Source organism: Carassius gibelio, chromosome A24 (genome assembly GCF_023724105.1).
Source record: "Carassius gibelio isolate Cgi1373 ecotype wild population from Czech Republic chromosome A24, carGib1.2-hapl.c, whole genome shotgun sequence".
NCBI lineage: Eukaryota > Metazoa > Chordata > Actinopteri > Cypriniformes > Cyprinidae > Carassius > Carassius gibelio.
Window position 1 is genome coordinate 18860093 of NC_068394.1, and position 16158 is coordinate 18876250.

The 16158-nt window shown below is 37.0% G+C and overlaps 1 protein-coding gene across 1 annotated transcript in view; it reads right to left on the bottom strand.

Moving 5' to 3' along the window:
* Nucleotides 1-111: 111 nt before the first annotated feature.
* Nucleotides 112-16158, bottom strand: part of LOC127946343 (myosin-IIIa-like) — a 38080-nt gene continuing 22033 nt past the window's right edge. Inside the window, exons 20-31 of the mRNA XM_052542856.1 lie at nucleotides 12966-13037; nucleotides 12708-12788; nucleotides 12409-12614; nucleotides 11861-11972; nucleotides 11605-11767; nucleotides 11273-11396; nucleotides 9508-10564; nucleotides 9236-9380; nucleotides 7132-7223; nucleotides 7000-7040; nucleotides 2054-2221; nucleotides 112-1830 (exon numbers count right to left, since the gene is read on the bottom strand). Of these exons, the coding sequence (XP_052398816.1) occupies nucleotides 1707-1830; nucleotides 2054-2221; nucleotides 7000-7040; nucleotides 7132-7223; nucleotides 9236-9380; nucleotides 9508-10564; nucleotides 11273-11396; nucleotides 11605-11767; nucleotides 11861-11972; nucleotides 12409-12614; nucleotides 12708-12788; nucleotides 12966-13037 (2385 nt within the window). The 3' untranslated portion in view covers nucleotides 112-1706. The remainder of the gene's footprint in view (nucleotides 1831-2053; nucleotides 2222-6999; nucleotides 7041-7131; nucleotides 7224-9235; nucleotides 9381-9507; nucleotides 10565-11272; nucleotides 11397-11604; nucleotides 11768-11860; nucleotides 11973-12408; nucleotides 12615-12707; nucleotides 12789-12965; nucleotides 13038-16158) is intronic.

Consider the following 16158-nt stretch of genomic DNA (forward strand, 5'->3'; position numbering starts at 1 on the left):
AAAAATAAAATAAAATGCGTTGCTCAATGGCAATCAATAGACACTCTAGTCTATAAAATCAGCATCACACTAAAATAGACACAAACATAAATTGATTCAGTCGACCAGTCATAAAATTAAATTCAGAATTTATGTTAGGAAGCTGCTTTTAATATAACAATCTACATCCCGAAACCATATTTTCATTTCATTCATTGTTACCTAAACCTGAACATTTTAATATCATAATGTATTTTACATCAAAAAGGGCACATAAATGGAATGAGCTGAGAAGGGCTTAAGAAAATGAAACTGGTCTACTAATAATCACATTTTAATGTAACTTTAATCTGAACTGGGTTTAACATCATCATTATGTACAATTTAATAATTTTATCATTTAATTATACTAATTACATAATTAAATATTTAGAAAAACATATTTACATATGTGACATTTCAGGAATACACATCCATACATATACATATTAAATAAAAAGTATATATTAAGATACAATTTAGATGTGCAGATACAAGTGCAGATACAAGAAAATATTATGATGCATCTGTTATTGTTTATGCAGAAATTATGCAGCGAGTCTGACTCACTAAAGAATCCTGAACAGACATTAATTCCAATATAACCTAACTGGCATATCTTTGAAGACAAATCTTCAGAAAGACTCGCACAGAATGCATCAACATCCAGAAAACATCAACTGCTAAACCAGAGTTAAAAATCAAGCAAGGGCAGCACACAAGTCCTGTCACCATCAGCTCTTCAGCTCCATCCGTTATTTATGTAACTATATAAACTAAAGACAGCGCTTTCTGAAATAGTGCTGAGATTCTTTGGGAAACCAAACCAAAATGGACTGAAAACATGATGTATAACTTAAAGGAACAGGACATCCCTCCAGTGAGCTGTACCGGATCACAGAGTTGAACCAGATCAGTCCGATTTGTGAACAATCTTCTCAACTGATTCAGATCTGACTCAAACGAACAATTCTTTGAGGAATCAAATATTACTTTGTGCTCTTTTTGAAGATTGAGAGCCTAGGATTATCCAACCTGTCCTCCAACCAATACGCTCGTATAGATCATTTGTCAAAATCCCTGAAATACGACCCATCAGAGCGTATACTACAATTGGGCTCCTATCGGCAAAAGGTCATTTTCATATTAATGTTTTGTACTCTTTTATGTGCACTCTGATTTGCGTTTCATGTAGGCCAATTGGTAGATCATTGCGTTATACCTCGATATTTAATCATGCTAACATGGGTTCAAACCCAGAGAATGGACGTGCACGTAAAATGTATATGCTCAATAAATCATAATTTAGCATGATTTCTGTGAGGGTTAGGTTTAGGGGTGGGGTTAGGTTAGGTGTGGTCATTCGAACGAATAAGCCACCTAGTAAAATATGTACATATTACTGTGGTGTAAAAAGTCCACGCATTGCATTTAAATAAACGTGCGTTTTGATTGGTAATGACATTATACGTCATTTCGACGCAATGCGATACTGTTATTATTTTTACGACCACTAGAGGCTTCTTAACTTTAAAACGTTAATATAGGTCATAATAAGATGCTTGCACAAACTACCTATATGGTCGTTTTTTGTTGGAGGACAGGCTCTAATGGCGAGAAAATGATGCCAGGAAATGCAGTTTTTGGGTGAACCCGTCCTTTAAGGAAAAAGTTTTTCGCTGACCTCCTCAGTCACTGACAGGCTGTGTTATAAGCCTTCGTCTCTGGGAGGTTTTCCTCAGTATCTTTCTGTAGTCATAAGGGTTGTCCTCACTTTGACTCTCTGTAGAGGGCATTCTAGAGAACGAGTGCCTGTGGACAGAAAAGGGCAGATAAAGCATGACTTTACAAGGAAATAAAGACACAAGTGAGAAAGGGAAAGAAAGCGCGGAGGTTTTTACATTTTGATATCTGTATCTTCTGCTCAAACACATTTATCATGTCTACTCTATTGTGTACTGCACTGAGGTCAACGGTTTGAAGATGCTATTTGTTAAACTCACAGAATGATGCAAATGTGTAATGCTTTTTTCACCTCTTCTCCGTCGGGTCCTTAGGGAGATCAGATTTAGGGACATCAGACAGTGGTCTCTCGGAAGAGGATCTGCGTTTGCTCAAGCGCCGTCTGTCACTGGGCAGGCTTGTGGACTTAGTGCTGGACAAGCCCTGGTAGTACTGGTCATCATTGTCCAGCCTCTTGGGGCTGGTGGGTAAAGAGAAAAAGATGATTTTATAACTTTAAGCTTCTTGTGAGGAACCACACACACACACACACACACACACACACACACTCTCTCTCTCCTTTTACCTTGCCAAAGTTTACTGCTATTGAACATAAATAAAACCTATTTGCTCATAGCAGGTATTAAAGCGTGGCCATTATGCCGTATTGACTGTATTTCATGGCTGTTCTGCAGTATGTAAGAGATGGCCTTCAGACGGGCTCTGATTCATCACTGGCATTTCGGCAGTGATGGACTCAAATGGAAATGTTCTTTCAGTGGACTTTACTCACTGTCTCAGGGCTTATCAGAAACATTTTGTAATGATAACAGCCATCTATGAAACCAGTGAAGATAAGAGCCTAGGGCCTGCCAGCCAGAACGCTGATGCAATTATATCAGTCAGCCCCACTGGTCTAGTGATGCACTTCCAAACAAACAGTGACAAATACATAAATAAATAAATAAATAAATAAATAAATAAATAAATAAATAAATAAATTTTATTAATGCCAAAATGAAACAATCCTTATTTTCTCCGGGCAGAATACAATTTATCTTTACTTTATTTAGATTTTGAGGTAAAATGTGACTTGGGCATTGTTCTAAGGAGATTCCTTCAAGTGGCAAATTCACAGTCCTGGGAAAACAGTGTTTCGCTACATCTGTTTGCTCTATCTCTCTAGTTCGGCACATTTGTACTGCAGTACACCTTCATTAACATGTGCTCAGCTTGCCCCTTTTTTTTCTCCCAGGATACCTTATTGGTAGCCCATCTTTCTCTGCTTTCTCTCTTTCTGCAGCCAATCTCTTCCTCTATTTCTCTCAGACAGAACATCAGCTATCAGACAGCACTAGAGATTTGTCTGTGCAACTGACCATCCCACTCTTAAACTCAACATGAAATTGTCAAGCATCATTTGGCATATAGTATTTACAGGGGAAACAGGATATTCGGTGATAAAAAAAAAAAAAATATATACATGTTCTGATCTATCATTCACATCAAGACTAGAAGAATTTACATCATGAAAGTGTATTTCATGAATACTGAAATGATGTAAGCTGCTGCTCATCTCTGACTTGCACCACTACTGCTGGACCTTAATGATGCGTGTCTCTTCTATCTGTCTGTCAGAGCTGCTGTCACTCAGCTGGTCTGTCAAATCTCCTGTTAGCGGCACTCATGGAGGTTCAGATTCATGTTCACACACACAATATTTCACGCATTCTGTGACACTGTGGATATGTCCCGCTAACTGACAGTCAAATGCTTCAAAAACTAGTAAAAAAAATGCAAATTATTAGCATCAACACAATTAATATGGTTTTCTATATTTACATTTTTATTGATTTTATGCAAAAATACTTGCTTTACCTACGTTACATATGACATAAGACAAATATAACTACATTATGCATGAGTTATACAGACTAGATTCCAAAGTGTATTTTAACAGCAATTAAGATATGAACCTATTAAAAGCTGGACTGGAGACAACACTTATAAAAAAAAAAATATTCATATGTGTGTTAGATCTGTTAAAGTATTTTTAGGCTGCATTAATTAGGTAAACCAGAACCGGGAACACTTCCCACAACACCTGATGTACTTGCTACATCATTAGAAGAATGGCATCTACGCTAATATTAGTCTGTTTCTCTCTTGTTCCGAGGTCACCATATCCACCAGATCCAGTACGTATCCAGATCAAAGGGTCACTGCAGCAGTGTTAATTTCGTTGACTAAATATTTTCGTCATTATTTTCGTCACGAATATATTTTTGCCGACGAAAACGAAACGAAAACTAAAATAGAAGGCACTGATGGAGACTAAAACTATGACTAAATTGATTGACATTATCGTCAACGAATAAAGGACGAGACGAAAATAGACTGTGACGAAAATCAAATCAGCAGACGGGAGAGATGCGAGGAATGAGCAAAAGAACCGGCAAAACGGAACAGACTGCATGAGAGAAGAGAACCAATCAGAGCCTGACTTATTGAGACGTGAAGCGAAGGTTTTCAGTTTTTATGAGCTCCCGGGAAGTCGGCATTCGAAGAGGTGATAGGGACTTTAAGCAACAGCCTCTGGTGGAACGGCAACGCCATTCTGGCGTTGTATTGCGCCTGCGCGAATTTAACTGCTACTTTGTGATGTTCTAATTTAACGGTCTACTACGGGAGAACAGCTGATTTGCCGGAGTCGCTACAACGTGAGAGGTTAGGTAAATAAATGTTATGTTTTTAGACTTATTTACATAATACAATATTAAAAACTCCTCTTCTGACAAAAGATTGTCATTAAACGCCAAAAGCAATCCTTCTCTTGCTTTTTTAAATTATATATTTTTTTGGATCTCAATAAATGAATTAATGCTGCGTTGCGCTGTTCTGTTTTACCGTTGCTTAGTGACTTTTACGTTCTTGGCTACAGCGGTGTGACGGCAAACTTCCGGTCGCTGTAGCCGTTCCATTCGCAGCTGTTGCTTAAAGTCCCTACTGTCTAAAAGAGCGACAAAATGTCCACAGCTCACTTCACGTTTGACGACGAACAAAACAAAACAAAGTGTAAAGCACGCAGAGCGCTCATTCGTGGCAAGAACACAACCAATTTGAAAAGACATTTACAGACGAGCCACCCGGACATTTTCTCAAATGTAATTTCACAACGATGTTCTTTTGTTTATTGAGCTAAGCAAAATTGGAAGACTGCAGTGAGTAGATGTTGTAGCATTAAATATTACGAACTGAAAATTACTGTAAAATAGTCCCTTCTTCAAATTAGATGCGAGCACAATACTAATACGTAATATCATGATAAATACATTTGATTAATACTAATGTTTAGTATATTTTATAATGTTCTACTTGTTGACAATATCACAAATATTTCTATATTAGTCATGTGAAACATGAATGTTCACATCCTATCATTATACATACAAATCTAGCAATATTGTAGTATTTAAAACATACAATATTGCTAGACAAATGAATACCTTATAAAATCTTGTTACTTTTTTTATCCACCCAACTTATTAAATATTTACTTTAAATGTATGCACTTATTGTTCAGCTCAGCTGTAAGCTTTAAGGTCCTGGACCTAACGTTATTTTTCTTTTTTTGATGGTCAATTGGCAGCTAGTTATTGTTTACATTATCATGACAGTGTTTGTTGCTGCATAAAAGCTTTTGAATCAAAATAAAGACACAGTTGTGTTGAAATAAAGTTGAATTTGTGTTTTATATATTTTGGTTAAGTTTGTTTCCTATACCAGCTGTAAAAAATTGTCTAGTAAATCTGTTATTGATTTTTGTCTTATTTTAGTCGACTAAAATACCAAGCAATTTTAGTCGACTAAAATACCAAGCAATTTTAGTCGACTAAAATAAGACTAAAATTAAAACAAATCAGATGACTAAAACTTGACTAAAACTAAAAAGAATTATAGTCAAAAGACTAAGACTAAAACTAAATTAAAATTTCGTGTCAAAATTAACACTGCACTGCAGTCACCCGGATCCAGTACATATCCAGACCAGATGGTGGAACAGCCCTTAGAAACCCAAATACAGATCCCCTATAAAGACCTTGTCTAAGACGGCCACCGGGACAAGACCACAGGAAACAGATGATTCTTCTGCACAATCTGACTTTGCTGCAGCCTGGAATTGAACTGCTGGTTTCGTCTGGTCAGAGGAGAACTGGCCCCCCGACTGAGCCTGGTTTCTCCCAAGGTTTTTTTTTCCCATTCTATCACCAATGGAGTTTCGATTCCTTGACGCAGTTGCCTCTGGCTTGCTTAGTTGGGGTCACTTCTTTTACAGCGATATTGTTGACTTGATTGCAAATCACTGCACAGATGCTATTTAAAGTGCATTGTGTTAGCAATCACAAGGCTGTGGGTTTGATTCCCAGGGAACACATGTTAGGTAAAATATTTTTGCCTGAATGCACTGTAAGTTGCTTTGAATAAAAGCATCTGTTAAATGCATAAATGTAAATTAAATTAAATTAAATTTAAATTAGGAAAAGCATTCTATAATAACACCTGCATTATTTCTTAAGTTTTAATATTGTGCAAGTATGTTCATACGCAATGAAGACATGTTACATTTCTACTTTGTGCACAACATATAATCGATTTTCGCACTATACATAGTTTGATAAGATCTGTGTATGATTAAACAGTTTACACTTGTCAGTTTACACCTTGCTAAATAAGTATATATATATATATATATATATATATATATATATATATATATATATATATATATATATATATATATATATATATATATATATATATATATATAAAGCTGAACAACTGTTACTATAAAAAATGTTTCTTGAGTATATTAAAATAATCATGTGACACTGAAGACTGGATTAATAATGATGAAAATTAAACTTTGCCATCAAAAGAATACATTACTTTTTTAAATATATTACAATAGAAAACAGTTATTTTAAGTTTTAATAATATTTTGGAATGCAGCCTTAGCAAGCATATGAAAATTCAAATGTAAGTTTGAACAATTATATTTTTGAGACAACAAAAACCTGTCTAATAAATAGAGTAAGATTTCATCGCAAACCACATACTGTTTTCAAATGCCAGTGTGTCATATGCAGTATGTGGGACACTAGCAGTCCATTCCAAACAGTTTTTGTCATTCTGTCTGCAAAGCTGCTACGAGAGAGGGCACATTGTTGTAAAGTATAACATTTTTGCTAATTGATTTACCTTTGTTTTCTTGACCTCCTTTTATTGTCCTGGACAGACCTCTGGAAAAGACCCGGCATTAGAAAGATCATTAAAGCTGAAGCCCAGATAATCCTTAGATAAAGTGAGTGTCATTGTGTGTTGCTGACTCACATGAATGAGTGTGTAGTATGTGGAGTCCTCTGGTGTGTTCAGGGTCTTTGGTTGTTGTGTGCGGCGAGATGTTCGTGACTGCATTGTGTCGGCTGTGGATCGGAAAAATAAAATGTGAAAAACAACAGGAAAATCCAATCAACACATAAATGCTGCATTGTGATATTTGACCTTGAATCCAATACTTTTAAACCCGTTCAGGATTGTTCTTATGCAAAGAGAATATAAAAAATAGATTCCTGGTGGGGAGCCCCATTGAAGAATAGGATCAGCACACAACATACAATTGACCTTTGACCCCTTTGCTTTTATCAAACAAACCATATGGCATGGTTTAACCCTTGGGCCTTGCTATTTGTAATTATCCACAAACAATCAATCAGAAATGCCCTACTAGTCAAAGCGTGTTCCTATACTGACAGAGACATGAAAACGTAAGAATGAGAATGAAGTTCTTAACCCTAGCAGGGGCGCCACTATGGTTTCTGGGCCCCCAAAACAGCAAATCCCCTCAGTAAAAATTGAGTTCCGGGTCCATGGAATAATCCTAACCTCCCCAACACTGAACCTCATACATTCCTGAATTGAAATGCTCAATGTGGGCCTCACTTGAACTGCATAGGAAATACATTTATAATTTATCTCATTCCTCTTCCTTTGTCCACCATCCACTCAAAAAAAAAAAAAAAAAAAAAAGAATTTAAGTTGTATGTAGTTGCATATAAAATTTCCATCCATATGGATTACAGTTTTAAAATAAACAAACTAATAAACTTGATGAGATGCATATTTTTCAGTCATATGTGGTAAAATGTATGTTGTTTTATTAACCCTTTGCATCTATTTGATTTGAATTAAATCATAATTCATAAATAATATTTTCAGAATGCATTAAATCAAATTACTTTTTTGATGAGGTTAAAATATGGATAAGCGAATCCTTAAAATACATAAAATTTAGGCAGAAATATATTTAAATGTGGCACGAAAAACAGCAACAAAGAGCACCATTTTAATCCTGGGTCACGTGCACGTACTTATTATAGTAATTACAATAACTGGGTAATATTAAGTAGGAACTAACCCTGAATCTAACACTAAAACTAACCTTAACCTTAAGTTATCTTAAGTTACCAGTATTTTCTTAGGGTTAGGGTTAGGGTTAGGGTTATTTTCATTTTTTTTTAAGTGCAACCTCAAAAAAGTATAAACGCTCAAAAAAAAAAAGAATGTTACACTGGAATGCCTTTGTTACAGAATACTTCCTCATAAAATATGTTTTTTCTTAGTGATCAACACCAAAAGGTACACAAATGACCTTTGGTTTATTTGAATAATATCTTCTAACTCAAGCACTGTTTATCATGTAGAAAGTTCCAGTGTAAAGAAAATTAATCAATGTCCACCAGGACCAGTGCGTACGGCTGGAGAGTGTGTTATATTTATTGAAAGTGTCCTTTGAAAGGTCATCAGCAATTCTTGATTGCTCAGAGGTATAAAGCCAATTTGCAGCTCTTATATTAATGCTTTCTGTAATTGCTGGGGCACTTTTGCATGCAATGTGATTAGCATTTAAAGACCTTTCATGTACATGGAAATGTGAGTGAAATTCAAAGGCCACTTCTATGTGGAAACAATAATAATTGTTTCCACACAGAAAAACTTTATTTATTATGACTGTGGAGCTTCCAAATACATTTTACAATGACAATAAATCATTAATAAACATGTGACAGATGGCCATAGTATTTACGAAGCAAATATAATCCCTTTAGCAATATTTTTGTAGAAGTTCAGCTTTCACAGATGAGATTAAGACTATTTGACAGAAGAAAACAGCTCAGTAGGTCATTTCTGTCAACCCTGAATCCATAATCACTTCTGACAGAATAATCTGGTTTCATTTAGACACAAGGTGCAGATCAGGAATAATCGAATCTGCAAAAAATATCACCCCAAAGATTATAAGAAATATAGATTTGCTCAGATGGGGGAAATTCTATGATGACACATCTTGTTTAGCCCAATTTACATTAAGATCAGTCACTGTCGGAGAAAAGGAAATTTCAGATATGAATGGAAATAATTCATGAAGGACATTTACCTGGTGGCTGGTAACAGCCCATGTAGCCATTCATAGGTTTTCCTTTCACAAACATTCCATTTTCACTGGGGTTGAGCTGATGGGCAAGGATGATTTCATTTAACTTCTTCTGCAGTGATAAGTAATCTTCAGAGGCACTGGTTACCTGAGCAAGTTACAAAGAATCTCATCAACTGAATATAAAATTTAATCCAGTTGATTAAATGATGACAGATTTGTAATTTGTGGATAAACCTACATAAACACACACACAACAAAACCTGTTAAATAACCTGTTTGAAGAGTGACTCAGCTTCCTCATCCTGTTTATGTGATGTAGCTTTCAGGTTCTTTCTGTCTTTGTAACCTCTAAAATTGCTCTGGATTTTAATGGCTGCCTGCTCCTCATCATATTGGCTGTCCTCTGCCTGAGTGTTCTCCTCTTCTTCTACCCTCCTTCGTTCCAGCTGAACATCTGTGATGTCCAGAACTTCGTCATTCACCTGCTCCTCCACCTCTAGTGCCATTTCTTGTTCAGTCCGACTGAAATCTAGCTCTTGGTCTTGCTCAAATTCTAATGGAGGTGGTGGAAGTTCTTCAAGAGAAATGTCTAGTTCTGAAGTGTCTGGGTCAGCCATTTCTACATTTGTCTTTTTCTTGGGGATTTTGCCTTCCTCTTGGAGTCTTTTACGCTCTTTGTGGCCACGGAAGTTGCTCTGAAGAACCACAGCGGCTTTGGCTTCTTCATCTTCTCCTGGTGGCTGAGCTGGAGTCTCATCTTCCTGTTCCATGTCCTCAGTGAATTCCAGCAGTTCTTCTGGGGGTGGTGGATCTGGAATAGGAAACTCCTCATCAACTGGAGGGCTCTCTGTCTCCTTCTTCCCTCTAACTGGCATCTTCCCCTCCTCTTGGAGTCTTTTACGTTCTTTATGACCTCTGAAGTTGCTCTGGATAACAGTGGCTGCCTTGGCTTCTTGTTCATTGTTTTCATCTTCTCCACTTGCAGCCTCCTCCTCAGCCTCCCTCCCTTCCTTCTCCATATTCTCCTGTATTACCTCTTGAATAGAATCCAAATCTTCTCCCGAAGTGACTTCTTCATGGGTAGATGAAGAAATGGCCAGCTCATCCCCGGTCAAGGTCTTATTCCGTTCCTGATGCTCCTTGTATTTCTTCCTTTCTCTGTAACCTCGGTAGTTGCTCTGGAGTACCACAGCGGCCTTTTCATCAGCATCATCCGTTACTGCCTCATCTCCTTCCCGTGGAGGTTCCTCGGAAACTGGACCATCTGCTTCTGATGGGGCCTCCTCCACTTCTTCGGTCTTCTCAGCTTTTTCCTTCTGCATGGCTTCCCTGTGTAAAATAATCAGTTTATACAACCATAGCGCTATTGAATTCTTGATTCTACCTTGCTCTGAACGGTCATTTGCAGCATTAAGCAGTCTAAGATTCCAGTATATTCATCCATCTTCCAAACCACTTGTCAAATAAAGAGTTGCTGAGATGCTAGAGCCCATCCCAGGGAAACACCATGGATGGGAGGCTAGTCCACTACAAGCAGACAGATAGACCTTCACATCTATGGACAAATTAGTGTCACCAATTCACCTATCCCGAACATATTGCATGTATTCTCAGGGAAACCAGAGCATTCTTAGGATGCAGGGCAGAAAGTGAAAGCTACACTAACTAAACCAGGACTTAAACCAATGACCTTCATGATCCTTCAAAGTTGTTCATGTCAATATACCAGTGTCCTGTTGCCTCTTGTATCACTTCACACCTTCTCCCTTTTCATACCAACACAAGTTGGAATAGCTGTTGCAAGTGACACTATCTTGCAAATTTGGTAAAATTGCCTCGCAGGACTTCAGTATTAATGTTATGGTCAGAATTTTGTTAGATAAAATGAAGACAACACTTGGAAGAAGGAATCAGTTGGACAAAGCTTGATAAGAGATAATTTAACTGACGGACCTTTGATTGAAAATGATGTAGATTAGCTTAGAAATAAAATCCAAGTAAGAGTATATATTCATCTAGAAGAAGAACCGGGCTTACTTTTTCCTCTTGAAGCTTTTCCTCTCTTTGTGTCCTCTGTAATGGGCCTGGATTTTTGCAGCAGCTTTGTTCTTCTCCTCTTGTAATTCCTTGTATTTCTGCCTTGCTAGATATCCTCTGCACACTGTATGAAGAGATCATGATTTAGTATAAGTCTTTGCCTTCAAAACTCACTTATTCCAGTGTCCTTAATACTTGTAATTTTTTTTTATCTTACTTGCTTGTAATTGTGTGATAACAGCTTCTAAATTTGCTTTGCTTATCAGAAGATTTTAGAGCTGGTTAAGCAGAGTATCCAGCTTTTTAACATCTAGTCAACAACATGAGCTTACCTGACTGCAAAAGCACAGCACTTTGTTTTCTCTTTTCAAGCATCAAACGGTATCGTCTGAACGCCAGCCAGCCTCGTACATGTGCTTGGACTAGAACAATCCGGTCTGTGGTCTGTCTCACCATCAGATTCAGTTGCTCTGCATGATAGTACTTAAGAAAGACCTGGACACATAACCATCAGACTTATGAAGTTTGCTAAACAACAACAGCAGCTGAACATTAACAGCTGAACATTAACACCTTTCATTCACAAACCTTTGTTTTGCCCAGAACCCAGTTCTCTAGTTTGACCTTCTCCAAAATAGCAACACATGTCTCTGGATTCATTGGTGGCTCCTCATTGGCTCTAAATGCTAATATCGAGTACCTGAAATAGACCAATGGTTAGTAAAAGGCAACACTGAACATAACAACTGAGAAATTATAGAGTAAGGAGGCAATCTTTTCCACCAGCAATGTGCTAGTGCTGGTATCTGAAGTGGTGGTCCATTCTATGCATTTCCACAGACAAACGTGGTTTTTGCCAGTTTTTGATGGCTGTTACATTGGATGTTAAAATAAGTTTTCAAAACTAAGACCAAAGATCATGATTAGGTATAATGGGTTCCATGATGGCTTTGTTTGTAGGTGGGGTTATGTAGACAAATAACATCATTGTTCATTTCTCAAATCATTTGAAAAAACAGGCCAGTTATGAAACAGGGCCCTTGGTAGAGTATTGGCTCCAGCACTAACATAGAAACCATTTAGGTGGAAAAGGTTCATGCACATGGATTTATAGTAATACGTAGTATCTGTTCAACCTCTCAATGAAGTTATCGAAGAGAATGCGATGAGAGTAGCCCTGTCTGCGTATCTTAGCCGTCTCTAGAATACCAGTGTAGCGTAGTTGAATCAAAACCTTCTCCCTGTCGAACTTGTGGGCTTGACGATCATTGTTGGGTTTTATGCAACGTACAAAGTGAGGCTGGCCCGCCACCATCTTTGATAACAGATCCATTAGAGAATACTGCAAAGTATAGTTAAAAAAAAGCAAGACTGTGAACACAAATGTGATGGTTTTTATTCGTTCTTTTCATTATTAGGTCTTCAAAAGACTTACTCTGAAGTAAGAGGCTACAGTCTGAGTCTTCATGTTGGTGGTCTCTCTGGGGTGATGTATGGTGTCTCCCGTGCTCTCCGCCTTTGCAAACACAAAATATTCAGCATGCTGAAAACTTGTAGCCATGAAAATTTACAGGAGGGATATTGGGGTATTTTTTATAAACATAAAATTGTCTGTTATAATAAATCCATGCATGTTGCTTCTTGGTGAAAAGTTTTACGGCAGAGCCAAAGGTCAGGGTAAACACACAATCACCATTTGTACAGTGTCAACTGGCAAGGGAAGCATTGTTTTGTCATTGGTGGGAGTTAATTTCCGGGAGGAAGACTGAAAAAGAAATACATACAGATTGTGATAAGACAGTAAGATTTGATTAATACTATTTATTTTTAATTTGTAAAGGAATAATATAGATACAATTAACTGCAGGATTCATTAGCAAAGCAATCTAAAAAAGCATTTATTTATGTGGAACTTTTGCCAGTCAATAATGGGGCCAAAATCCTTCTTTAAAAGTTATGAATATTTGACCAGGTTATATTATCAAGGTGTTTCAACATTGAACACAAAGCAGAATCCAACACTGACACAGGTGCTTTTGTTTTATGTGGGCCAAAATGGATGGAATATTTCATGTTAAATGTTCTAAAGACAGTATGCTTAGATATGCAAAAAAAAAAAAAGTAATGTATGCAGGTCTTCATCAAAGACGTATTTTTAATATGTTGAAAAAACCCATTCATTTCGGAGTGCAAACTGAATGTGAGCTTTAAGTCGCGTATGTGTTCCCTTAATAATTCCATAATAAGGATAATAAACTAACTACACAAAAAAAAAAACAGGGACACACAATTCTAACATGTACTATATTAACTAATCAAGCTGTAAATCAATCAGTCTACACATTAATTAGCCATTAGACATCTGGTAGGGTCACATGAGAAGATCTGGTCTTTTATTCTCACAGACATGGGTCATTTTCAGGAAATGGTGCCAAGCGTGTCTGTCCATGATTACTGATGCAATTAACAAACCTTAGTTGCATTATTTAATAGATCTAACTGACTGAACTAAACAAAATTTTACTTGATAATTGTCTGATTTTCATGAAATAAGTCTTTAGCATGTTACCACTTTTTTATCAGTACATTTGAAGATAGAAAGCAGAATAGTCGAATTGTTGGATAGTTTGATAGTTAGGTAGATTAGTATATTAACATTATATCACTTATAATATAGTGAAATAATTAACATTATATCCCTATATTAGATCACAATATACAGTATTGTTCAAAATAATAGCAGTACAATGTGACTAACCAGAATAATCAAGGTTTTTCGTATATTTTTTTTATTGCTACGTGGCAAACAAGTTACCAGTAGGTTCAGTAGATTCTCAGAAAACAAATGAGACCCAGCATTCATGATATGCACGCTCTTAAGGCTGTGCAATTGGGCAATTAGTTGAATTAGTTGAAAGGGGTGTGTTCAAAAAAATAGCAGTGTGGCATTCAATCACTGAGGTCATCAATTTTGTGAAGAAACAGGTGTGAATCAGGTGGCCCCTATTTAAGGATGAAGCCAACACTTGTTGAACATGCATTTGAAAGCTGAGGAAAATGGGTCGTTCAAGACATTGTTCAGAAGAACAGCGTACTTTGATTAAAAAGTTGATTAGAGAGGGGAAAACCTATAAAGAGGTGCAAAAAATGATAGGCTGTTCAGCTAAAATGATCTCCAATGCCTTAAAATGGAGAGCAAAACCAGAGAGACGTGGAAGAAAACGGAAGACAACCATCAAAATGGATAGAAGAATAACCAGAATGGCAAAGGCTCAGCCAATGATCACCTCCAGGATGATCAAAGACAGTCTGGAGTTACCTGTAAGTACTGTGACAGTTAGAAGACGTCTGTGTGAAGCTAATCTATTTTCAAGAATCCCCCGCAAAGTCCCTCTGTTAAAAAAAAGGCATGTGCAGAAGAGGTTACAATTTGCCAAAGAACACATCAACTGGCCTAAAGAGAAATGGAGGAACATTTTGTGGACTGATGAGAGTAAAATTGCTCTTTTTGGGTCCAAGGGCCACAGGCAGTTTGTGAGACGACCCCCAAACTCTGAATTCAAGCCACAGTACACAGTGAAGACAGTGAAGCATGGAGGTGCAAGCATCATGATATGGGCATGTTTCTCCTACTATGGTGTTGGGCCTATTTATCGCATACCAGGGATCATGGATCAGTTTGCATATGTTAAAATACTTGAAGAGGTCATGTTGCCCTATGCTGAAGAGGACATGCCCTTGAAATGGTTGTTTCAACAAGACAATGACCCAAAACACACTAGTAAACGGGCAAAGTCTTGGTTCCAAACCAACAAAATTAATGTTATGGAGTGGCCAGCCCAATCTCCAGACCTTAATCCAATTGAGAACTTGTGGGGTGATCTCAAAAATGCTGTTTCTGAAGCAAAACCAAGAAATGTGAATTAATTGTGGAATGTTGTTAAAGAATCATGAAGTGGAATAACAGCTGAGAGGTGCCACAAGTTGGTTGACTCCATGCCACACAGATGTCAAGCAGTTTTAAAAAACTGTGGTCATACAACTAAATATTAGTTTAGTGATTCACAGGATTGCTAAATCCCAGAAAAAAAAATGTTTGTACAAAATAGATTTGAGTTTGTACAGTCAAAGGTAGACACTGCTATTTTTTTGAACACACCCCTTTCAACTAATTGCCCAATTGCACAGCCTTAAGAGCGTGCATATCATGAATGCTGGGTCTTGTTTGTTTTCTGAGAATCTACTGAACCTACTGGTAACTTGTTTGCCACGTAGCAATAAAAAATATATTAAAAACCTTGATTATTCTGGTTAGTCACATTGTACTGCTATTATTTTGAACAATACTGTATGTTTAAAACTTGTATTATATATAGGTACATATATGCCATCCTATAAGAAACATAGTAACCACATTATTTCCCATGAATTTCTGGCAACCATAGCTGACATTTTTGACCATATTGGGATAAATAATGTAATATTTGGAGAGGGGAAAATGTAGACTACCAATATGAATATCGAAAGTATAGATCCGCCAATGTTGATCAGCCAAAATCTAAGTAGTCTGGTCCTTATACTTTGGGCTTGAGGTATTTTTTTTTCTTGAAAGTTCAGAGGTAACTTTTTCACAAAAAATAAATAAAAAAATAAACACCTTTTTCTAAGAAAGACCCACATATAGACAAACAAACACTTAAAATGTGAGCACAGTGTTGACTTGCAAAAGCTGCCTATACTCTATGTCAGGGATAGACACCTCCGGTCCTGGAGGGCCACTATCCTGCAGAGTTTGGCTCCAACCCTAATTAAACACACCTGAACAAGGCAATCAGTGTTTTCGGGATTACTAGACAGATACATGCAGGTGAGTTTTTATGAGGGCT